Raw genomic sequence first — 25,402 nt, forward strand, 5'->3', positions numbered from 1 at the left:
GAAAAAAACTTTATTGTGTTCGTTTTTCTGTTTGTTTGGTTTTTTTTAGAAAGAGTTAATAGGCTTAGAGTCCTTTCCTAACACCAGGATGTGGACTGTTGCAGAAACAGGAAAACTAGGGTTGGAAGGGACTTTTAGGCCTTGTTCAAAGCAGGTCATAGCTGTTTAAACCATTCAAACCAAATATTATCCAACCTGTGTTTAAAAACTTCCAGTGATGGAGATTCCATTGCTTAGGCACACTCATAGTTGCAATGTTCTTCCTAATATCCAACCTAAATTTCCCTTCTTTAAATTTAAGACTGTTACTTCTTGTCTTGTCCCTGTGGACACAGAAAACAATTGGGTGCTATCCTTCTTATAGCAACCTTTCTGATATTTGAGGAGAAATTTGATATCTCCAGTCTTTTCTTTTCTAGACTAAATAATCCCTGCTCTTCCAATCTTTCTTTGTAATTCATATTTTCTAGATTTCTGATACATTTTGTTGCTGTCTGCTGAACTCTTTCCAGTTTGTCCAGGTCTTTCTTGATGTGTTGTACCCCAGACTGCACAAAGTGAATTTGAGCCCATGTCAGTGCTGAACAGACTGAAAGAATCACTTTCTATGACTTGCATGCAGCATATTGTTGACTCATTCATTTTGTGGTCCACTATAATCCCCAGGTCCCTTTCTTCAATCCTGTAGTTCAGCTAGTTGTTTCCCAGTATGTATTTGCACATGTGATTATTCTATCCTGAGTGTACTTTGCATTTTTTCTTACTGAATTTGATCAGATGGGAGAAATAGTCTGAAATAAGAGTGTCCAGATAATTTGGAATCCTGATCCTATCTTCCAAAGGGTCTGTTACCCCACACAATCTGGTATAATATACAGATTTACTTAACTGTACATTCAGACCCATCTTCTAAGTCATGTAATGAAGAGATTAAATCAGTGATTCTCAACCAGGGTGCTGTGAGATATTTTTTACGGGTGCTACAATGTGCCTTGCAATATTAGCACTACTAGGTGTGCAAGCACCTACACACAATTTACAAAATACATTTGGAGATTTCAAATAGGAATCCATAGTGTCAAAAACATTCTGACCTATTGTGGTGTTTCTGATTTCTTTGTAAACAAGAATTGAAAGGTTTAAAGCAATTTCAAAAAGGAAGTATTTAAAAAAAACAAAAAAAACAGATGTTACATTCTATTTAGGGTTGCCAGGTGCCAGCTAAATTTATAGCCCAAAGTCACTTCAAAACTAGCCAGTTTTTAAAAATGGAAAACAGCCCACAGTGGGGTGCCATGCCCTGAATTGGGGCATGGCAGTGAGATACATGCATCATAGGAATCCCTTGTAGGGAGTTCCTGCATGCTTACCTACAAGTAGAGGAACCTACACGTGTAGGTTCCTGCACTTGCAGATGCATGTACCAGGTTGGAGCATAGCAGCCTAATACATGTGCTGTGGGAATCCTTGATCTGTGCATTGTGGGATTCCCCTTCAGGGGAGATCCCATGGTGTGCAATAAGCAAACTGACTACCTTTGGTCACAGGAACCTTTTTGGGCACTTGAAGCATGACAAGTGGCAGCAATATCTGAATGGTCACAGCTTGTGCCACCATAAAATTGGTCATGGCAGCACAAGGCCAGTGTCTGCACCCTTTAGTTTCTTAAATTCAAATTGGCAGCAGAAGATATACAAGTCATTTTCCCAGGGCAGTCATGACATACCTTAAAAATTTGGTTTCTTTCAGACAACTTAGTCTTTGAAATTAATTTTTGTGAGAATTGGTGTGCTTGGGGGATGGAGGAAATTAAAATTGCAGCCAAGTTATAATTACAATCACATTGTGACTTGTGCATGTAACTAGTGCATAGTTCTGAAGTGCCTGGGAGGGGAAGTGAGTTCAGGAGCTGAGAAAAGAAAAGGGTTGGACCTGAGAACAGGAGCAAAAGCAGAGATGAGATGCAGAAATCAAAAAGGAACAGGGGCAGCAGATGGGGAAGGATGGGGTAGGAGCAGAAGGGAATTGAATTCCTCAGTTTTAACAAAAATCTAGTAAATAGTTGCTGAAAACCTAGTGGCATAGTATGCCTCATCTCTCTGGGGTGGCAGCTTTCCACAGAAGAATCTTCTATTGCTGCTAATTACTCAGAAGGTGTAAGTGGTAGAAAGCTGTGAAGAAGTTCTAAAGTTCCCAGCCCTGCTCATGACCAGTGTGGTAGGATAATGGGATATCACATAATGGAAATATTGCTTTTTGAGCTAACTTGCTTTAAATTCATAGTGCCCTGGTTATAAGTAGTGCTATATAAGGCTGAAAAAATTGAAAAATCAGGTACTCTGAGTTGGACACAAGTGATTATTTGGTGGATTAACTTTAGTGCCCTCTCTTCCCACCTACAAAGTAGGGCTGGTGATACAGCCTCATGCCAGGGGTCTGGAACGATAAATTAATTAATGTCTGTAAAGCATCAAGAGCCAGATTTTTTTAAAGTTTTTATGCCTTCTATCTGTATAGGCGTTTACAGTACTGTATTCAGTGCATAGTTTGGATAGTCTGGGGTGAACAATGCATGAATCCACTTGCTGAATAAGAAGGATAAAAGAAATATAGAATAACTCTGTATTAAGCAAGGACCACCTGTACTATGTACTGAATAAAGTATGGCTCCTATAGAAAAACTAGTGTAAGACCATGTCATTAAAGACTGAGTTCTGCACCAGCAACCTTCATTCAGTCATTTTTAAGATCAGGAGCACTTGCTTTGAGGCCTTTGCTGTTTATCCTTTTGTGAGGATGCATGTAGTATGTGCCTAGTGCCTGATCTAACACCCTTTAAATCAAAATGGGATCCTTTCCATTTACTTTGTGGGCTTTGGGCCCACTGCATGCTGTCTGTGTTGGCAGTGCCCAAACTTTTGAACACATAATCTTTCTCTGAGGGAATGAGGTGGTTTATGCTCTTTCCTGCCTATGTATTTGACTGTACAGTGTTATAGTGTAAAAATACCAGAGTCAGACCAAACAAGAAGTTGGGTAAGTCAGTGCCTACAAAGGCATGATGCTATCGTGGTCAGTTTTTCCGACTCCCAAGCCAGTTCACAAATCTTTATGCTACACTGAAGTACGTGGTATATAATAATAAAAGTTTCCACTAACAGCTTAGTCAACTGGTTTGTTCCTGAAAACTGCTGCCCTTGCAGTGTGTAGAAACTGGAGGTCAGACACACAACTACCAAGGAGCAGTGTTCTTATAATATACTGCCTGTGGGAAAGTAGCCACACAACAGCAAATGTGAGGATCTCCATTCTCCTGATAGTGGAAATGTGCCATATTTGTTTTTAAGGGGGAAATATTTCATTTACTGGGAGGAAAGGACTGTAAAGTTACTTCAGACATTCTTACCTGGAGGGACTGATACATTTCACAGGATCCCTTTTGTGTCATTGCGAAGAAGAAAAAAACCCACCAGAGATACTTACCAAGCAGAAACTGGTGAAGGGGAGAGGAGTTCCTGGATGAAGAGCTGGGGGAAGAGCATGGGAGAGTTGAGTGTAGGGACCCAGGATGACTGGAGGGACGGCTGCAACAGCAGCAAGCTAGCAGAAGGGCTCAGAAGAGCTCAATTAAGCTGGGGAATGTGGCTGAAAAAGAACTGCAGCCACATTTTCAAAGTAGTCTGGTTTGGTAGGAAAACTGGGGACCTGGCAACGCTGATTCTGTTCCTTATGTGTGAACAAGGTAAGAATGATACATAGGCAGCAAAAACTCTAACTTCACTTTAACCCTGCTTTATCCAGGTTTGAAACTGAAATATTTTTGCTACGTTTGCATCATCTTCAGGTATTCCCCCATGGTACTTAAAGTGTATCAGCTCCAGCCCTTTTGAAATGTTCCTCTTTTGAAATGGCTCCAACTGTACATGAGTCCTCACCCAAAGTCAACAAAGGAAGAATCCTTGTGTATTTTGACTTGGAGCATACAATGTTATAGGAGTCCTATTAGCTTCCAGGTCCATGGGTTTGTTTTCTACAGGAAAATTTCCTAACTAATGGACCTCTTCATGTACTTCCATGACACAATTTTCTTTCTTCTTCTTCTGTCTTTCTTGGGAGTTTCTCTTCTCTAATGCAACATTTCCTAAACTGACTGAAGTTGTAAAGGAGCTAGAAACGTGCAAAAAATGAGATAATGAACTCTTATTTCATTCAGACCCTTGAGTCTTGCTCTGAATTTTTCATCAGCTTGAACAGGGGTTAGCAGCTTTTCAGTAATAGAGGGCTGTGTTAACACAGCTCTACCATAAGCAGGGCTTTCTTTGATTTAAAAAAAAAAATCCCCAATTTTCAGATTAAAAAAGTAACCCCAAATACACATTTTTCCATGATTTTATATCTATATCTATAGATAGATATCTAGACCTGACCAGACATGGCCTCACGGAGCAGTTAGGTAATGAATTATGGGGTGCTGCACTTGTTTGATTGTAGCAGGTGGGGTGCTCTGTAGGTAAGAACGTTTTGCTGCAGTTTGGGGTGAAGGAGATACCTGCCTGAAAGGAAGTATGTGAGCAAGGGCTGCCTGCTCTCCCACTCCCACTGGTGTGCAGGTCCAGGGAGCATCTCTTTCTAGGGCTTGCAAAGAGACAGGAGCTGCTCTGGTAGATGCTAGGTCCATCTTTCCCACTGCTAAGTAACTACAAGGAGCTGGGGCAAGTTGCTGAAATTCACCCAGAGAACAGTGTGTCTGATGAATTCATTGTCAGTACCAGTCAGGCAGTCCAGTAGTCCTTGTACATGTTCTCCCAGGAAGGAGCCACCCACTGCCATGTTGAAGACCAGCACCACATTAATTATACTTCCTTATGACCAGGTATCCTGGTTTTCTCCTATTTAAAAAAGAATCCCCAATTGTTTATATATATATAAAAAAAAAAATCCCCAATTTTCAGATTAAAAAAGTAACCATGATTTTTTTTTATATATATATATATATATATATATATATATATATATATATATATATATATATCAATTGGGGATATCTCCTTCACCCCAAACTGCAGCAAAATGTTCTTACCTACAGAGCACCCCATCTGCTACAATCAAACAAGTGCAGCACCCCATAATTCATTACCTAACTGCTCCGTGAGGCCATGTCTGGTCAGGGATATGCTGGATGGAGCCTCTGTCCCACTCCTTATTGCTGCAGCTGCTCCCCAGCATGCAGTGTGCCAAGCTCCGGGACCTGGCAGACTACAAGAAGTGTCCCAAAGCCACTTTGCTTCGGGACATGTGGAGGAGCTGTGGTGGTAGCAGTCATCATGCATCCCATTCTGCACTACACATAGGGCAGCAGCTGCAACATCAAGAACTGGGACAGAGGTACCAGCCTGTCCCTGACCAGCACCGTGCAGAACAGACCCTGTGGCAATGGCTTAAATTTAGTCCCTGTGACTGTGGCCATGGGTTTTATAATTTAGCTCCCTTAGGATATTCCCTCACTGTATTAAAACAGCCTGCAATTCTGCCATTCTGTTTAATTTACAAGTTATTGGATGATTTCTCAAACCTGAACAAACTGAGCTGCTTTAAGTTGATCAAGGAACACATTGTTAATGTTTCTATGGTGGCAGTTAATACATATGTACAAATATAGACAATTTTGCATAAATACAAAACCTCAGTAAAGGTACTTCAGGTTAAGAATAGTGAATATGGTATATTTTTTCCTTTCTTGTTTTCTTCCAAGTGACACAATAAGGCTGCGTACACATATTAAAATAACCCCCAAGAATTTTCCCAGGTTTGTTCTTGTGGTAGGAAAACCTACCCAGAGATTTGAATGCTGAGGCCCTGAAGAGTGGAGAGCTTGCGGTGTTGACACTGGCCAGCTGGGGTGAGAGTAGGGGAGGAAACACCTCCCTGCAGGCTTTTTTAGTCTGCCTGGCAACAGATGAAAGTAGTACATAGGTCATCCCTGATTGGCTAACCCCAGACAGCTCATGGTCAACCTGTGTTGTTGGCATATACAGACATTCCCAGAAGAAACTCCTGGAAGTGATTTAACCTGGATTTTGCCTAGGTTATTTTTTTTCCTGGAGTGGCCATTTTTACTCAGAAAAGGCCTAAAAATCTGTATGCTTGTGGTTCCTCCTGGAAGAGCTGCAATTTTTCCCAGGAGAAACTGGATGTCTGTATAAGATCTGCTAAAAATATTAAAAAACCTGGTTATGGAATTGGCTTTTCAGGATGCAACAACTTGTTGTCTATCTTTTTCTCTGCTCTGTTTCCCTCTGCAAAGCAGCTTTATTCTTCTAGATAAGAGACTGGATTTCTCCCTCGCCACTTGGTAGCACTGCTCTACCAGCATTAAGAATATTAGCTGAGACTATAAACAACACAAACAGTAGGTGTCAGGATAGATTTATGGTAAAATATTAGCTGTGCTTAAAGAGACAGTTGTAACTTAGAAATCAAATTTGAAAATTTTGAACTGCACTACATACTACTGTTACCCTAATCTAGCAAATAAATAATATTTCTTTCTATGTTTTTTACCTTGTTATTAGTCACTTTGGTGTAGTCCACTCTACCTGTATAGATGATCAGTTACTTTCAAAGATGTCTTTTTTTGGGGTGTTTTAAACGTAACCTGGAAATATTGATGGATATATTTTTGAAAGTTGGGTAATTTTAACATTATTTAGATTATTTTCAGACTCCTTTCATCCTAGCTTGTCAAACCATGGCTATTCAGTGCAGTGTTTCTGAAAGTTCTCTACGTTCTAATAAGTAGTACTTAAACCATTCCTGGTGGAAACAGTATTTAGTAGCATGGAAATGTATTTTTAATGTCTTTATACACCTGACATCATTTTTGTGAAGGGCTGGAAGAAAGTGAGGGGCTCCAAAATGTTTTCAGGGTGTGGATTTTGACTTTAAAAAATTGAATAACGTTTAAAAAATTTGAATAAATGTGTAACTCTGTAAAATACCCCTTTTTCATAACTGGAAAATGTTGAGGTAGAAAGTTGATTGAGATGCATATAAAACCAAACAGTAATTTTTTCCTTATTAAAGCGTAAGATCTCTAATATTGTGACAAGTAAACAGGACCATGCTTTTGAAATTTTTCAGTCTAATGACATTTCTGAATCTTGTTCACCTGGTAAATCTGAAAATAAATCTATATTTCTGTTACCTCATTGTAAACAGAATTGTTCATGTATTTGCTCTGTTTCTAACACTGGCTGTGATATAATAACTCAGCCATGAAAGAACCAGGACGTTCATGTAGCTAAGAAAAGCCCACTTGTTCAGTTGTGTAACTGCACTGTTTGATTTGCTTTACTTCAGAGGTGTCAAAGATTTTACCTGTAGGCTGGTTGTGACCTGCAGAAAACATCATCTAGCTCCCTGGTGCTAGCCCTACATGGGACCAATCCAGAATCCTCCCCCAATGCACCTGATCCAGTTCCTGTGGTTCTCACTTTGGCCAGTCTGGGACCTGCACTGCCATGGACTGGTTGGAGTGAATGCCACATGCCACTCGTATCATGATCCTGCCAGAGCAGGTGTGGTGTGCAGTGCAGTCCTGGACTAGCCAGAGCAAGTGGTTTGGGTGCTGCATCTGTCTTTTTAGCACAAACTCTTTAGCTGTTTTCAAAATCATAGATCTGCCCATGGAGACAAGTCTTCAGTAGCAGGTAGGGTTTCAGCTTTAGTTAAGCAGGAAAGAGAGGGTGAGTCTGCTGAAAATTAGGCTCTGTCCCTGCTCTATGTAGCTATAACTCTTTTCTTCATTCTGCCTTTCAAAAAGGCAGTATCATATTCTAGGGCTGGTATGTGAGAAAATATAGTATTTGTTCCTTGGATGGGTAGGGAGAAATTCCAACTGTAATTGGTAGAGGTGCACCAATACATTGGTCTGATATCGGATTGATACCGATATAAAGAAAATGATCTATATCAGATATCAGCCTTAAGTGGCTGATAATTGGGCCAATAAATCCCTGTGCTGCGCACAGCCGCAGCATACCACGTAAGCAGTGAAGACACAGCATGCAGCATGGAAAGCTGCCTCCAGCTGGTAAATCGGGGGGGGGGGAGGGGGGGCAGATCAAGGTCATGCTGTGAGGGAGGGAGGCAGGGGCTGGAGCTGCGGTAGGGGTAAATGCTGCCCAGTTGGGGTGGGCAGGTGACAAAGCCTCAGCTCGTCTGGGGGCACGGGATAGAGCAGGGCTCGTCTGGGGGGTGCAGACACAGGGGGAGGAGGAGGTGGAAGTGGAAGCAGACCGCTGCGCATGGCTCATCTGGCTCCCACTGCTGCTGCTGTCACTCGTCTGGAAGGGCACGGGGGGTGGGAGAATGTGCGCCCCCAAACTGTGCTGGGCGGGGCGGTCTGGGGCTGTTCCCAGCAGGGCAAGGGGTGGCACCACTGGGAGCAGGGGGCTATGGTGAATTTTGGGGTGGCTGCAGCACCCCTGTAGCTACCTCCCAGTGGTGCCACCCCCCGTCCTGCCTAGCCCAGGCTCCGCCGGGAACAGGCCCTGGATTTGCATGGGGTGGACTGGGGCCGGGGCAGTTCCCAGTGGACCCTGGGCCAGGTGGGGTGTGGGATGGCACTGCTAGGAGGGGCCTACGGAGGGGCTGCAGTCCCTCAAAATTCCCCATAACTCCCCACTCCCAGCAGTACTGCTGCCCTGCCCAGGCTCCATGGGGAACAACCCCAGCCCGCTCCACCCAGTGCAGATCCAGGGGCACACCACCCCCCACCCCTGTGCCCTCCTGGATGAGTGACAGCAGCAGTGGCGGGAGCTATCTCCCTGTCCCCCACACCCCCTGGATGAGTCCTGCTTCATCACGTGCCCCCCAGACAAGGTACGCCTTTGTCCCCAGCCTGCCCTCCCAGACTGGGTAGTGCTTGCCCAAGCCCCTGCCTCCCTCCCTGATGGCGGGGCCTTGATCTGCGCCCTCTCCTCCCCACTCCTTCTCCTACCACCCCAGACTTGCCTGTTGCAGGCAGTGTATTGGATATCAGATCTGTATCCTTAAATATTGACTATCGGTAGCGGCCTCAAAAACCCATATTGGTGCACCCCTAGTAATTAGTAAATATTTATCTACATCTTCAATTATGTGGGTGTTTTCAAGCTAGTGAGGGTGGGATAGAAGTATGTTTATCCATGCTCCAGTATTAATGTAGCCAGAATTCCAGACTATAACAGACCAAAGGAAATAAAAATGGTAGTATAGCGTCCTCATTCTTGAGCTGAGCTAAAGTAAGAGAGGAGAAGAGCATCTTTCATAGCAAAAAGTAGGTGCACTTGCAATAATGTAATGTTTGTTAGGAAGAAAATTGCTAACTATGTAGCTGCCTGGGCAGGGCAGCAGTACTGCTGGGAGTTGGGGGTTATGGCGAATTTCGAGGGACTGTAGCCCGTGGGGCCCCCCTCCCCTGTAGGCCCCTCCTAGCAGTGCTGTCTATTCTATTTTCAACCTGTTAAAATGGACAGGTTGAAGATAGAATAGATAAAATAATAGGGGAGCACCATTAAAGATTTTTTGACCGATACCGATGGCCCATTATTAACCATCCACATCAGCAGTCTCCCAACGGGGAAGAAGCCAGCACAGCCCCAGGCCCCAAGCCTGCAGCAGGAATCCTTCTTTCACACCACTCACAAATCCGGGCGGCATATATCCCCCATACCTCCCCTGGGGGTGCATGCAGCCTTGGGAATCTGCTGCCCTTCCCTTCCCTCGCCTCCTTCCCCTACCCCCTTTCCCCCTGGGATGAGCCACCTGTGGCTCCACCCTGTTCCCAGAGTTTCATTTACTCGCCTGGCTGGGCAGTACCTGCCCGTGCCCCACTTTCTTCCTCACTGTGGGGGCCTCAATCTGCCTTGTCATGTCCCTTCTTCCTCCTCTCCCCTGACTTACTGGCTGGACACTGCTCTCCAAGCTGCTGAGTTGCATTCCTGACTGTGTGCATGCTGCAGCTGTGCATATGCACATGGCATTTATCAGTGACATTATTGGCTACACCAGCCAAAAAAAACTGATTGCCGATAATATTACTTTTCATTTATCGGTGCCAATCTGATATGCAACTGATATATCAGTGCATTTCTATAAAATAACAATTATATGTTCTTTAACCTGTCATTTGTCATTTCTTTCTGGTTATGGATCCTATCTAATTTGTTACAAATGGAAAATTTTCATAATTGATTTATTTATTATAATATCTTTTCCTAAAACTGATGTTTTAAAAAAAAAAAAGTGTAGCAGACTTTCTAGTGTCATATTGTATTCATATACTTACAAGAGTGTACATATCTGTAGAATATATTAAACTTGAAGATATTAAGTCTTTATTAACTCTTATTGCTTGTAAGTGTGGCTGTAGGAAAGCATTAGTGATTTATTATTTTTTTGCATGTGATATGAAGGTATAATTAAATTGCATGTACATCATGATTTGGAATTGCCCTGAGTCTATTTAAAGAGAGACAAATTAACATGCACAGATTTCCTTTGTTTGGATGAAATAAGAACAAATGATGTAAAGAAAAAGAATTCTTCAGCCTTTCTTTAACTGGCAGAAGTTGTAAAAACTCCCTCTTCATGCCGCCAATATTGTTTTGAGTCGTGGCTAAAGAAAATTGACATAGTGGTATTGGCTGGGTGGACAAAAAATGAATGGTTTAAAAACAATAAAAAAAATTATCTATTTTGATTTTTTTTTTAATGTTATTTAATGTATTAAACCTATTTAAAATTATGACAAACCTTTGCTAGGGCATATTACTACCATGTATTCAAATAATTGGATAGAAAATAATTAAGCAGATAGATAATAAAAATCAGTTGTCCCTTAAGATAATATTGTTCCTGAACAAGTTTCAGATTCATTGTATACATTAGTATTTCCTGTTTGTTGTTTTAAATTGTGATTAACATCCAGTACTAAAAAACTTCCATTTAAATTAATCCAGCCTGCCTCTGGCACAACCTTCTTACTACAACTAGCCCCTGCTGCTTAAGATTTACTCATCTCTGTTGCCTGTAGTAGCAGGTTATGTTCAGTAGGCAGTCTGAACAACCTTTGCATTTTATTACTGTTGAAATTGCATAACATTTACCTACTTCAGCTTTAAAATATTAATTGACAAATCTGATCTATAAATGCTCAGTTGATCTTAAAAATGAAAATTTCTATTCTGTCAGTTGATTGGTTTTACAGTATTTTGTAGCATTCTGATCATAGCATAAGTATATTCACCTAGTGGATTATTAAGGTATAATTAACATGTAAAATTCTTGTTTTATTTAGCTTCCTACATGCCAGGCATGCCAAGTGGAATCTCTCCCTATCCACCAGGACACCCTCCTAATCCAAGGTAATTTGTTTTATCACTTTATTATTGACACAACAGAAAGCATCACTGAATGGAATCCTGTGTCCCATGTATATTGGGAAGTCGGACTGGGATTTTTTTCTTTTTTGAAATAATGCTGGTAGAAAATTATTTCTTTAGAATTGAGGATTCAATCCTAGTCACCAGCTGAGGGAAAGTTTGAGTAGGCTTAAGTCCCTTAGTACTAATTAAAATAAAGATGCAACTGCTTGGCTTTGAGCATGCCTAAAAATAGTGTTCTTAGTTGGTTTAATGCTTATCTTACTGAATTTAAAAGATTAATTTTTATGGGGATGGTATATTTATGATGTTAGAAGATATGCTTCCCTGTCTCTTCAAGTTACTGTATTTAATCAAATAGAAGACAAGGTTCCCCCCCACTCCTCTCACAGTCAACATTGAGGGGAAAAGTCCCCTTGTCTTTCATTTGCATAGAAGAAAAGCTCATTAAATGCATTGTTTATCATTAAATTGGTGCCAGAAGCAGCATGTCCTCACTAGTGGAAGCCAACCATGAAGCTGATTAAATGCAGCCAGCAGTGAGCAGACCTGTAAAACACATGGCCCATATTAGGCATACATACTGATGAGAACCTACCACAAATAATAGTGCAGCCCATCTGAATAAGATATAGTGCCTGTTGTGCTCAGTCTCCCTACGTGCCAACTCTTTTTTTTTTTTTTTCAACTCTTGATGAGCCCATACCTTGACTGTATTTCAATTTCCTCTTCACTCCCACAGCTCATCAGTGGCTTTCCCATTTGCAGTGATTCTTGGTGAAGGTTTCTTCACAAGTGTTAAATGTCTGGCAAGCATCACCAAATGTCTATGTAGGTGAGAGGCTCTGTCACCTCCTCTCTTGGCCTGTCGCATGTAATTAGTGTCGTCCTGCCCTCCATAAGGCAGAACCAGGCCAGGGGTTTCCATGGCTTATCTGTTTATAAATTTTTAGAAGATCCCAGGACTTGTGACAAGAACATCTGGTACTTACATGGCAGGGGAAATACCATGACCACTAAGGTGGTTTTCCTACTGGCAGGGGAAACCATGAATGTGGCAGGGGGCAGTACCCTGACCGAAGTAATGCAATTAAAATGGCACGGTGTGGTGGAGGGTTGCAACCTTGTCTGCTTGTGGACAGGACTCCATATGAGAGCCTCATAGTTAGCCTCCCACTTCAACTTCCTAGTGGGAGGATCTCGGCTACACACCAACTTTATGGAAATGGGAGACTCCTTCCTAGCTTGCTCCTATGGCCATATGGCTGAGAAACTTGGAGGCATCCAAAGCCAAGCCTCCAGGCTTGGGCCTGCATGTAGGATGCCCACCAAAGGATTTGGAAGTATCTGAAGCCCCAGGTGGGAGTGGAGGATGCTTGCCAGTATTAGGGCTACATGTGGTTGTTGAGTGATTCACACAGATTTGGAATTGATTTGGGTGATTTGACTTGGGACATGAGAAAATTCCCATTTGAAAAAAAAATAAAATCTGGTTGCAGTCATGAGTGGGGGTGCAAATTAGCACATGGAACCATTTGTGGGGTATCTGGAATATGCGCACATACTGAATAGGGCTAGCCTGTGGGGTAACCGTAGCTTGAAATGTTATTGACTCTGGTGGGGCCTAGCCCAATGAACTATAACGGGTTTTCAACTGGGGGTATGTGTACCCCTGGGGGTACTTTGGAAAGCCTCAGAGGCTACGTGGCAATGGCATGGAGAAGCTGCTGGCACTTAGCTTCGCTGCTGGCACCTTTGGTTTTGCAGCAGCACTTCTGGGTTGGTTGTGGCACACTGTGCCAGAGGGACCTCCCCCCACAGCCCCCACCATTTGTTGATTGGCCGCTGAGGGACTCCTTGCCTCTCGACTGGCCACCAGGGGGTACCCTGACCAAAAAATGTTGAAAACCCCTGAACTATATGATAAATCATGAACCTCTTGGTTTTGGACTAATATCATGCATGTTTCACAGAAGTGCTACTTTAAAATATGCTCATGTAGTAGGTGCGCTAGAAATTGCAGCAGTTTGCAAAAGTAAAATGCATCAATTCTGTATGAACTAAGTCTGTGTGTACCTGTAGTAATTTGCCTATATGCAAATTACTACAGGTATGTGTATTTCAAAGTCAGTGCTTTCAAATTTGCCTTTCACTTCCACATGCTTGGGGAGAACAGGGTCTGACTATAAGGGTAAGGGGGAAGTGGCTGTAGGGGGAAGAAATTGGGGAGAGCAGAGGACAAGGAGGCTTCCTGACTCCCCACCCTCCTCAGTTTTATTTTCCCTTCTGTCACAGGGAAGGGGACAAATTCAAGGGAAACCTCTAACAATTAGATTCTGTATCTGGAAAATTATAACGCCAATACAAGACAAATTTATTAATACATTTATACATATTTCCAGATATAGAATCTAATTATTGGGGATTTGTTTTATATTCAGGGTCATCTTATATTTGAGCAAATACAGTATTGCCCAGTCAATTAACTACTCAAGTGAGAGAATATTCTGTTAATATTTTTGTAAATGGACATGAACCAGCACCACTACTCTTCTTCTCACTGACCCACAAGTGGATAGTATACAAGTCTCTATTTCTTATAAGAAATGCCTGCAATAGCTTTAATGTTTCTTAAAAGTTAGAAGAAAATTAGCTTGCAAATTAATTCAGTCCTCTGTAAGTGTGGTGACTAGTCTACTTCCAATTTTAGCTAAATCTATTTAATATCAGGTCTGTCTTAATTTGTATTATGTTGAACAGAATCCTCCGTATGGCACGTTTTCCATATTAGCATGCAAACTTATATTATCTGCCAGTAAATTTGGTGCCAGAGAGGTTTGTTGTTAGTTTTTTAAGGTAGTGATTTTAATGACTTGGATTAATACATTTTAAGAGCACTTTGATGTGTGGTAAAATGTTTTGGAAAAATCATTTCGTGATCCAGGTCGTTATGGCATTATGAGCTCTCACTCGCTTGGCAATACCAACTTCTCATTTAGTGACACTTACTGGCAGATTGAGGCCCCCACAGTGAGGGAGGGAATGGGGTAGGGGCAGGCACTGCTCAGCCAGGGCAGTGAATGTGCCCCCGAGGCCAGGAGTGGGTTGACGCTGCAAGTGGCTTGTCCAGAGAGAATGGGGGGGCTGGGAAGGGGGCACGGTGAGCGTGGGCACCTTCCCACTGCTGTGCGCACCCCCAGGGGGGATGCCCCTCTGGATTTGTGTGTGGGGCGAGGGCAGGCTGCCTGCTGTGGCCTTGAGGCCAGGGGTGCCTGGCCTCTTCCTGTCAGGGGAGGGGCTGGGCTGGGGCAGGAGGAGCAGGGTGGGCTCAGCTGTGTGCGGCAGCAGCACTGAGAGGGGTGGCTATGGAGGGGCTACAGGGGATTTTGCGGTGGCTATAGCCCCCCAACTCTCCTTAGCACTGCCCCTGCTCAAGCCGCTGTGCTCTGCTGCCTTTCCCTTGAGTGGCTGGTGCAGGGTTTTTGAGGGAAAGACAGCAGAGCAGAGTGCCCCAAGCAGGGGCGGCACTAAGAGGAACTTGTGGGGAGGGGAGGGGAGTTGTAGCCACCCCAAAACTCCCCATAGTCCTCCTGTAGCCACCCCACCTGGCGCTGCTGCTGCTTGCCTCATGCAAACCTCCCCCATCCCTGCCCACCCTGGCCCAGACCCATATTGGGAAGAGGCTGATACAGCCCGCCCTTGCCCCACACACAAATCCAGGGAGGTGTATGCAGTGGAAAATGCACACCCCCATGCCCCCTCCCTACCCCCTGCGCCCCTCTTATGAGCCACCCACAGCTCCATCCCACTCCCAGCCCTGGGGTCGCATTCATCACCCTGGCTGGGCCTCCATTACCATTGGGGCCTCAATCTGCCCCCCATACCCTTCTCTCCCACAGGCTTACTTGCAGGACACTGCTCCAAGCTGCCTGGCTGCATTCCAGTAAAATGGCTATCAGATCAGTATTGGCCAATTATGGCTAGTTAATAATCAGCTTTTGGTATCGTCCAAGAAAATCTTTATTGGTGCACCCCTAATAATAATGAATAAACTTAGTACAAAGACACGCTGATCAGTTTAGCATTACTTCAGAAAAAGTTATCTTTGCTGCTCTTATATAGATTTTACCCTTCTTGTGATTAGTTTTTATCCTTAGAATGGAATCTAAGTGGTGAAGTGCTCTATCTAGCTGTTGTCTTGATGCTTGAATGAATTTGTTAATAGCTGGATAATTAGTCTCTTTCTCCAAAAAAATTTAGTACTAATATGGTGATACTTCGCTTACTACAGTAATAATGATGGTATTGTAAAAATTCAATAGTTAATTGCATTATAGAAGTAAAACCTTTTGAGACTAGCATTCCATACACCAAAAGTGCAATAAAATGTTAGTATGGCCAGTTTATACACAATTAATTTTTTTATCAGTCTGAATTAATAAATTGTTAGTATTACATTTTTGACAATTTGAAGTTTGAGGAGTGGGTCTTTAGGATAGTAAGAGAAGTAAATTTAATTGAAGAAAATTTGAAACAAACGATGTTTAATCAGCTGATAACTTGTGAAGCATTCATGTAAACTGGTGTAATCTTTATTTTCTGTTAAAGATGTTTTTCACAATTTTTCTTGCATAATTTAATGATTTGTAAAAATAAATAAAATCTCTTCTGAGCTGCAGTTTGAACTAATTTATTACCTTTATTTGGTTAAGTGCTGCGTCTTAATCATATTTTGAAAGTAGCTTTTGTGTTTTGATTAGTGTGGTAATTTTGTAACTAGAAGTTTAATACTAGATGATGTAATGAAAAAAGAACATGCATAGATGCCTTAATCCTAATGCTTGCATAACGTTCTCTTTCAAAGTGGCTACCCAAGCTACCCTTATCCCTCTGGCGTTCCGTTTCCAGCAACAACAAGTGCTCAGCATTACCCTTCTCAGCCACCTGTGACTGCTGTTGGTGAGTAACCTTGAGCATCTTTTTCTGAGTACTGAAGAAGGTTCTTTCTGTAAGTAGTACAAGCAAGAAAGTAACCTTTTTATGAAGATGTGCATTGCACCTGGACCCATAGTAGTTAAAACCAGAACTTATAAGTCGAGATGTTTGTTGGAAAGGGGCTTCTTTATTATCACAAGAATAAAATGTTTAACGCACAGTATTCTTACAAAAAATATCCATTGCATTTTGTCTCATCCAACCAACATTGTTAAGTTCTGATTTCCTTCTATCCCTTGTATTTGGTCCATGAATGTTTTGAAGAGCAATATGCATAGCCACCCTACTTTTTTTCCTTCACTTCATGATAAAAAATGTTATCATGTTAGCAAATGTTTTTTAACGTGTGCTCACTGCTCTATGTTGTTAAAAATGTACTGCTGCTTTCTTGTTTGTTAATCTGTTGGATTTGCTTTACTGAACAAGATGCTTGGTTCTCTTGATCGTCTAGGAAATGGAGAGAGAATTATAACTTGATAGCTTGATTAAACTCTCAAGCCATAACTGTGTTAGTAAGTCTGTGCTATGTTTCATGGCCTTGTTTACAGTAGCAGTCACTTTTAATACATTTTACAGTCTGTCTCCTACAAGCAGATAAGATACCATAGTTAAAAAAAAAAAAATAAGTTTAAAGGGTATACATGCTTTTTGTATTTAGAAATGTAATATATTTTAGTATTTCTCTAGTATGTTAATGATTTACTGGACAAGCACAAGTTACTTCTCGAAACTCGGCTGAAAGGTTGTATAGGAAAATGTTCTATCCGTACTGATCTCAGCCAGAGATGTGGGTTTTCTGGAAAATTTTGAATTGGAAAATTTTCCAATGCCCTAAATAGAGCATGATTTGATTTAGTATGTTTATTTAACTTACATTTAGTAAACAAAACTAAAAAAGTACCCCCATGTTAATGTTATGCCCCAATAGCCACAAGTATTTGAACTAAAATATTTGATTAGGAAAAAAATTAAATACAGCACACTTAGTGTGGTTTAAATGTTATATTCAAACAAATTATTTTTATTGGAATACTTGTAAAAATGTGAAGACAATACATAATAGCATGTACTTCCCTTGCATCATTTGTTGAAATTTAAGAAAAAAAAATGAAGGCACTGAAAACTGGTGACATGCTAATTTAAGCACACCCAAAGAGCTGTGTATGATATGCCATGGTTGTCCACTCATCTATTTCAACAGAGTTTAACTCTCTTCCACTGAGGTCATTGCCGCACCTCCATTTTCACTGTCACTATCTATAGACTCACGTGCACTACTTATTAGTTCCATCTCAGAATCAGATTGAGGTACATCTGATTCAGAACTGCTTGAACCACATTCTCTTTCTCTGAAGGATGGTTTTACCAATGAGTCTGTGGGCAAGGGCAACTTATCATTACACTGCATCTTCTTCATTAATTGTGCTTCTGACTGCTTCTCCAGAAGCAAGAGTTTTTGAGAAATAGAAACAAGCTTAGCAGTGCATTCGTTAGTCTATTCCTCTCTTTTATCTTAATTGAACTGAAAGGCTTCCAGTTCCATTCACAAGAAGCTGCTGTTGGTGGAATGCTTGGGATCCTAGGAACAATCCTGGACAACACCCTTTTCCACCATATGAGAGGAGACATATTCTCTGTTGCCTGCCAAATGATGTCTTTGTTCCAAAGTTTTTCTTTTGTGCAGTATTTGGCAATGTCAGTCATCACAGCTATTTCGTAGCTGCTGGGGACATTCTTAGCTACTTCCATAATTGTATTGAGAGCAGTAGATAATTCCATCTTCTGATCAATTTTGTCCTCTGTGTTGAGGGTCCGAAAAGTTTGCTGCCAGATGAACTGGATGAGAGCAAAACTTAGATCTCTTAGTAAACATTTGTTTTACTACTACTGCTTCTTTGGATAGAGGTGAAGAAGGCAAAAGCTCAATTAGATTTTCATTCAGTTGTCTGAATATGTCTGGAATATTTGAAAGGCTTGGTGCATCTTCTTCAAGTTTCTTGATAGCCACTGAAACTGGTACTAGCAAATGGAATGTTCCTTGAACTCAAACCTAGAACACATCGCTGTTGAGAATCTGCTTCCAAATGTTCACAGGAAGAATCTGGGATACTGTGTCATCTATTGAAGTACACTGCAAACAGCTCTTTGTGTGCAGCAAACTACGTAAACATTTTGTAGCCAAGCCCCATCTAGTTTCTCCTGGCAGTAAAAGTGCACTTTCCTTCTGCTTCTCTTTCTGTAATTTCTTCAAAGTCTGATTAGCAACATGATGATCGTTGAATACGTTCATAATCGCTTTGCAGTTTGCCAATACCATCTTAATTGTATTCACTCTTACTATGTCCTTTGCCAGAAGATTCAACCCATAAGCAAGACAGCCACATACCATTAAACAAAGATACTTTGCCTTTAATATTTGCCATGCAGTTTCATGTTACTCACATTAGCAGTTACAAGGGCTTGTATCCTGGAGGGACCTGCACTTTCAATCTCTTCACTCATTAATTTGGCTATGTATTTACCTGTATGACGAGGAGATCTGGTAGCAGTTGCTTTCAGGAATATTGGTTCAGGTGTTGCTAACATAATGTTTAATAAAGGATTTCCTTGTATATCAGTCCATCCATCTGACATCAGAGTCAATGATTCTGCTTGACCAATCCTTTGAATAACCATTGTTTGAATTCTGTCATACTCTTTATCGAAGAGAGAATGTGATAAGCGATAACTTGACAGTAGCTTATATGATGGGAGAATTAGTTTGTAATCTTTCTTCCAGTATTGATTTTCAGCTATGGAAAGAGGTGTACCACTTGCAAATATTGCTCAAGCTTTTTCTCCTCTGCTTTTTCTTGATCTTCTTTTGACATTTTGTCCACAAAGCTTAATAAAAAGCTTAACTGTCTTGAACCAGCTACTCTTGGTGGATCACATATCTGGTGACAGTGATCTTGAAAGCTTGGATCCTGCTGCTTCTTTCCACGTGGATCCTACTGTTTCTTTTCTCAGACCAGGCAGTTCAACATTTTTAATTTCCATTTTTTTTACAAATCTGCTATTTCACTTGAGCTACCAGGTTCTTGCAACAAAAGGGGGAAAATATTTTTATTTTAGCCTATTCTAGTCTGGCCTCATCCATCAGAAGGAGAAGCGGCAAGGTGCTTGCTTCCCCCCCTCCCTACCAGAAAGAACACTCTGCTGCTTAATTTGCTGCTCAGTTGCCCTGGGATTGCAGAGCCAAAGGGAAGCATAGTCTGGCCTCTGCCATCCGCCAGAGGACTAAGCTCACTCTGCCGGGTTGAGATAGTTAACTATTTATCTATTATGTAATTAAAAAAAAAAAAATTGTTAAGCCTAAGCCATTTTGATGCTTAGTGCCAGCAGAAAAGCAGGATACAAATATTTTAAATAAATAAATAATAGTCCAGAGTTGCATTAACAAGTTTTAAAGTTATAATGTTTTAAAACAATATAGATGCTATTCTGTACTGTGTTGTTTAACATATTAATTTGTTTACTTACATAGGATTCCTGAAGTAGACTTTTCTCAGATAATGTTGTTCCACTACTTGGTTGTAGTAGCTTTCTGTATATGGCTTGTACTCTTTCAGGACAGTTTCAACATGTTATTAAATGTTTCTTCATTCTTGTTGCATTGTTAGCATACTCCTGCCCACAATATTTACATCTACCAACTTCCTTCCTTCCTTCAGTGGCTTGAACTTCAGTATAATGATGCCACACACTAGGTTTTTTTTTCTGATTAGGCATTATTCTGACTATTTCAAAGCAAAAACACTAAAATACTAACAGATCTTATGCAAACACTTCCAACTTCCCCAACTCAAGAAAAGAAATGAGACACTGCTCTGTTTTTTTGGTGAAGTGAAACGGAAATTAATCACAGTTTTAGTTTTGGTTTTGCTTTCACTTGCAGTCTGAGATGAAATAAGAATTTTAGCTTTGGTTTGATTTGGCCTGCACAGCCAATTAGGTGAATTCATAACTTGATCTTTGGTTTGGATTTTTATGTGAGTGTATTTACTCTCCTGTTTACAAATCAGTAAAACATTTATGGACTCTCTCTCTCACTTCTTAGGGATAATCACCTGAAAAACATCAATTACAACTTTGAAACTGCCAAGCTTCCCTAATATTGTACTGACATCCATTCATTGTTTCTAATGAATTTTATGAAATAATGAATTTTTAGAAATGGAAAATTTTCCATGGAAAAATAAAGCACTGGAAAACTTTCCATCCCATATCTCTGATGCCAGCTCAACTCAGTTTAAGCAGTTGACTTTGCTCTTTTGTGAGAAGGTATACATTTGTTTTGCACTGCAACAACTTTTGTGCTTTCACTTTATTTGGGAACTGTGCGAATTAGGGTGAATGGTGAGACTGTGGGAATCACTAGTGCCATTCTGGAGGGCATGTTTCATGTCAGTAGAGGGCTCAATGGACATCTTTTTTCCAAGACACCATATGCCAGTCTTCATCGTTGCTGGAGCACTGCTGGCTTCCAAAGTGGCTCTGGCATTTACAGCTCTAAATGCGAGATTGCATTGTCAGTAACAAGAGTGTTCGATTTGATTACCAGGAGAATCAGAAGCTAAGGGATGATGATGATACTGAAGGTAATACAGTCCACCAACCAAATAAATGAAGATGGGGGAGGGATAAAGATGGGATACATAAAATTTTCATGTGATTAAAGCACAGTCTTTTCAGTCTTTTCCTTTTGTACTGAAGCTTCTGAGCAGCATCTCTCACGAAAACTAGGGGGCTGGCTTTACTGCTTTGTAAGATGATCTTTTCAGCTCTTCTTTGCAAAGCTGAGTCACTGCTAGGACCTAACATTAGTGTCGGAGACTAGCAACACAGGTCAAGCCATGCAAAAAAAGATACTTATCTGGAAAAGCAAACTACATGCTTATTGCTGTGTTTTCTGTTTGGTTTAAAAGAGTATTCCTGAAATAATATTTATTTTTCTGGTTTGAGGTGGAGAATATTGTGGGGGTTGGTGAGTCTGTCAGGTTATCAGGGTCTGTCAAGATCTCGTGCATCTCAGGACCTTCAGCCCTGTACTTGATGGAGAATGTATGATTGTCATTGTGAGATCAGTTCAAAAGGTCATGAACTTGGTTGCCTTCCATAAACTTAATATGCAGTGCAAGCACCACGTACCTGGAAAGGCCTCTGAAAAAGCATATTTTTTCTTGTGATACATGTAGATGGCACACATTTATCTAAACAGATATTGGAATAAATTTTTCTCCCAGATTGCTGCATGTGTAGTTGCGAGTGGACCATATTTAGGAACATTTAGGCCACCAATTATTTATAAAGGTCGAGACCAGACTAAAGCATTAACATTTCTTTGTGTTCTTTTAATAGCAGATACTAGAAGAAAGCAGAAGCAGGTATGGATTTGTGGTCATTCATATGTTTTATGGGCAGAAAAACGGGCACTCTCAAGAAGCTTTGGTCCGCAGCTGGGTATTCGAGTGGAGGATGCCAAATTGCACTGGATAGGAAAGAGTGGAATGATGTGGGATCAGTTAATACCCATGCTGTTGCATGCCCGACGACATCTGCCAGATCCTGAGATACTGGTGATACACCTAGGAGGAAATGACCTGGGAACAACAAAACTTATGAATCTTATAATCAGAATAAAGAAGGATTTAGGATTTATCAGGCACGTGTTCAAGAATGTCATTTTGGTCTGGTCAACCATTGTGCCCCGAAAAGCCTGGTGGAACCAAGATGAGGCCTGTAAACTCGTGGATGAGAACCGGAAAAAAGTCAATAGTCAAATTAGCAACTTTATGAAGTCTATTGGAGGATTTGTGATCAGACATGATTCCCTTGTGCCAGAGTCTCCAGGTTTATTCCATCTAAATGGTGTCCTCTTATCTGAAAGTGGTACTGATGTCTTCAACCTGGATTTACTGAGTGTTCTGGAGAACTTGATTTGACTGTGATTTAACTTTGGAGGTAGAATGACATTACTGTTTGACAAGTAGGAAGCTTGCCAGGGGCAAGGGATATTCAGGATATAAGGGAATATTTTGGCAGGGATTGGAGGTACTATCTTCCTTATGAGGCAGCAGTGTTGGTTGGTGAATACATTTTGAAGAGCTATTATGTTTTTTATGGCTCATCTAGTGGAACTTTTTCTTCCCAGCCTTACAATGAGATGTCATTCCCAGACAGTAAGCCTTGTTGTCCTACAGCCTTGCTTGATTGACATATGCAGTTTGTTGAAAGAGACACTGGCAAATAGTTTTAATGCCTTATTTTTCATATCCTATATTTTTGTGTGAAACCACACTGTAGTAAGTGGCTTTGTGATCTGACAAAATAAGAATAACTTTAAGTATTTAATTACTAGAGAGAACACTAATACTGAGCACAAAGAAATAGAATTAGTATTTGCTATTGTAGCAGGCATCTTAAGTAATATATAAAACTGAAAGGGAATCAGGGTTGGTGTGGGAGATAGGATGCTGTGAGTTGAGATTTTTAGCTTCTGTTCTGAGCTTTGCTATTGATTTATTATGGAAATAAGTCACTTATGTGAATAGAAGCAAAGAGAAGTTCTATTAAATGAGATACAACTTCTTGGGTGGATGTGATGAGGTTTATTTATAAAGCACTTAAACTGTTCATGTAAAAGTTACTGTACAGTTCAATATTTTTATTGTGAAGGTATAAACTTTTAAACAGAGTCTCCTTTTTAAATAACCAGATATTTTTAAAATTTTAATGGTATTTTTGTATTTTTACAGATGCTCAGAAAGAGATTCTTTCCTTAGGAGTGTTGTCCTTTTTCCTCTTTGCTTTTTTACAGAGCATAGCATTAACAATTTTGTGGTTAACCCTGATACCCATTGATATTTGCAAAATAGTTCTGGAAGTAATGTGTGATGCTATAGAACAGTACGAGACATTCAGGACTTTTATTTGGTTTCTTCGAAATTGGAACTTTAAAAACTTTTTTTCTATACTTTTGTCCTTTTAAAAAATAAAAGATATAACTTCCCACCTGATTTCACTTGAAACTTAGGTTTTTACCTACCTTGACATTTCTATAAACTGCTTGACAGTGTCTCTCAAATGTATCAATCACACAGCAAAATAAAACTGTAAAATTTTTCTTCTGACAGTTGCTGGAGTATATTTATTCTCCTGTTTCCAGGCGGAAAGCTTCAGCCCTGGTTCATACTTACTACATTTCAAACATATATTTCTGCGTATTGCCACTTAGCAAGCACTACAACTTAATCTTATCTCAGTGTAACTGCTGTACCGTAAAAATCAAAGTACACTGAAATGTCATTTTAGCGTGCACACTTCTCTGTATATTATGTTTTTGAAAACCTGGATTTTATCAAGCAAATTTTAAATAGTATTTCAAGAATCTTTCTGGCATCCCTCCTGGCTCAGTTTTCATCTAGGCAAGTATAAGACAACACTCATTAACCTGCGTGGGTAGTAGTTTTGGTCAGTAGACCTCAGGTGTCCATCACTTTTAGTTCTAAAATAAGGACAAATATCAGCATTCTGCTTTATGCAGAATGTACCTTTGGGAAGGCCCTTTCTGCAGGGTTTGAGAGAGGAAGTGTTTTAATCTGAATTCCTCTTTCTTACCTCTGTTTTAATTGTTTCCATCCATGAAGGTGTAGTTATGCTAGGGATTGCCTGCAAAAGGATGCATGGAAATTTCAGCAAAAAAGCTATAGCAAAATATTGTTGATTTTTCCATTGTGGCTTTGAACTACAAAGATTCACAGCCTGTTGAACTTTTAAAAGAGGCCAGGGGAGCTGCAATTTAATCGAAAACACCAAAATCTGGATACTGGACTTCAAGGCAACAGCAGTAGAATAGGGCATATGGATCTCCATATAGCATATATCTTAGTTTTATTGCAGCTGGAGAAGACTGTTTAATCGCTCTTTGTAAATACTTTTGAAGGAGTCTCACCTGTACAAGGCAATGAGAACCTAAAGAGGAATTGAGCTTCATTTCTTTCATACAGTAAAACATTGTGCCCAATACTTACATCTTGAGGATTTAACACTATTAGGATTTAAAAGAAGCGTTTGGTACTCCACACTCAAGACTAGAAGGAAATGCCTACACTCTGGCAAGCCCCGCAGTTGTTCTTATACCTTTTGATGTTGGACTGTTAACAATTAATGTTTGTATAATACAGTGATTTTGTTTTACAAATAAAGCTGTTGCCTTCACCTTCTAGTCATCCTGTGGTATTTTAATAAACAGATGGCATGAAGGGATGTACATTTACAGATTCTTTTTTGAGGTAAGGTGTTCTTTTGTCTGACAGCTAATGCCTGTCTGAAATGTTATGTACTGAAACTTACTGAAAATACTTCATGACTATGTCCAAGTATAGATTGCAGCTTTTGAAAAATCTTCTAATTCCTTAATGTTTAAATAGGTTATAGCCATGCATAAAATTACAGCAAGTTTCAGTATGGAACGTTCAGCCTGATCACTATGTGCTTATAAAGGAATATCACTTTGTTGCTATAGCCTGTGTGAAAGCATCCAGTCAGTATTCAGTAGTCACTGCAGTTGACCATCAGAAGTTTTTTGGGTTTTTTTGTATTGCAAGCTTTGGTCCATATATGTAGTGCTTATAGCAAGTAGAAATAATTTTAAGTTTTGTTGCTTACTATAAAAAGGTAGTATTTGAGAAAGTTGTCAAGATTTCTTTTCTGGTCTTTTTCCGTTCTCTCCCTGTCCCTTTGTTGGTGTTCTGGGACTTAAAGAGATTGGTTGACTTTCAGTTTGTGTTGCTAAAGTTTTGTTGCAAAACCTTATTTGCACTGTGCATATAAACTTCTACAGGATCTGTTTTGATTTTTAAATCTTGCTTGGGTTTTCTGCTCTAGGTGTGCAAATAAATAGGATTTTTCTAACCAGGATAAACGATCTTCAAATGATG

General features: G+C 40.5%; 1 protein-coding gene across 2 annotated transcripts in view; it reads left to right on the forward strand.

Moving 5' to 3' along the window:
• TSG101 (tumor susceptibility 101) overlaps nucleotides 1–25,402 on the forward strand; it is a 70,783-nt gene that overhangs the window by 20,083 nt on the left and 25,298 nt on the right. The window contains exons 6-8 of one of the 2 annotated variants that reach the window (XM_006263482.4): nucleotides 11,342–11,408; nucleotides 16,291–16,385; nucleotides 21,822–24,680. In XM_006263482.4, the coding sequence (XP_006263544.1) occupies nucleotides 11,342–11,408; nucleotides 16,291–16,385; nucleotides 21,822–22,405 (746 nt within the window). In that variant the 3' untranslated portion in view covers nucleotides 22,406–24,680. Of the gene's footprint in view, nucleotides 1–11,341; nucleotides 11,409–16,290; nucleotides 16,386–21,821; nucleotides 24,681–25,402 lie in introns of those variants that run through there. The other variant, XM_006263483.4, reaches the window with a different exon arrangement.

This window comes from Alligator mississippiensis, chromosome 2, assembly GCF_030867095.1.
Source record: "Alligator mississippiensis isolate rAllMis1 chromosome 2, rAllMis1, whole genome shotgun sequence".
Lineage (NCBI taxonomy): Eukaryota > Metazoa > Chordata > Crocodylia > Alligatoridae > Alligator > Alligator mississippiensis.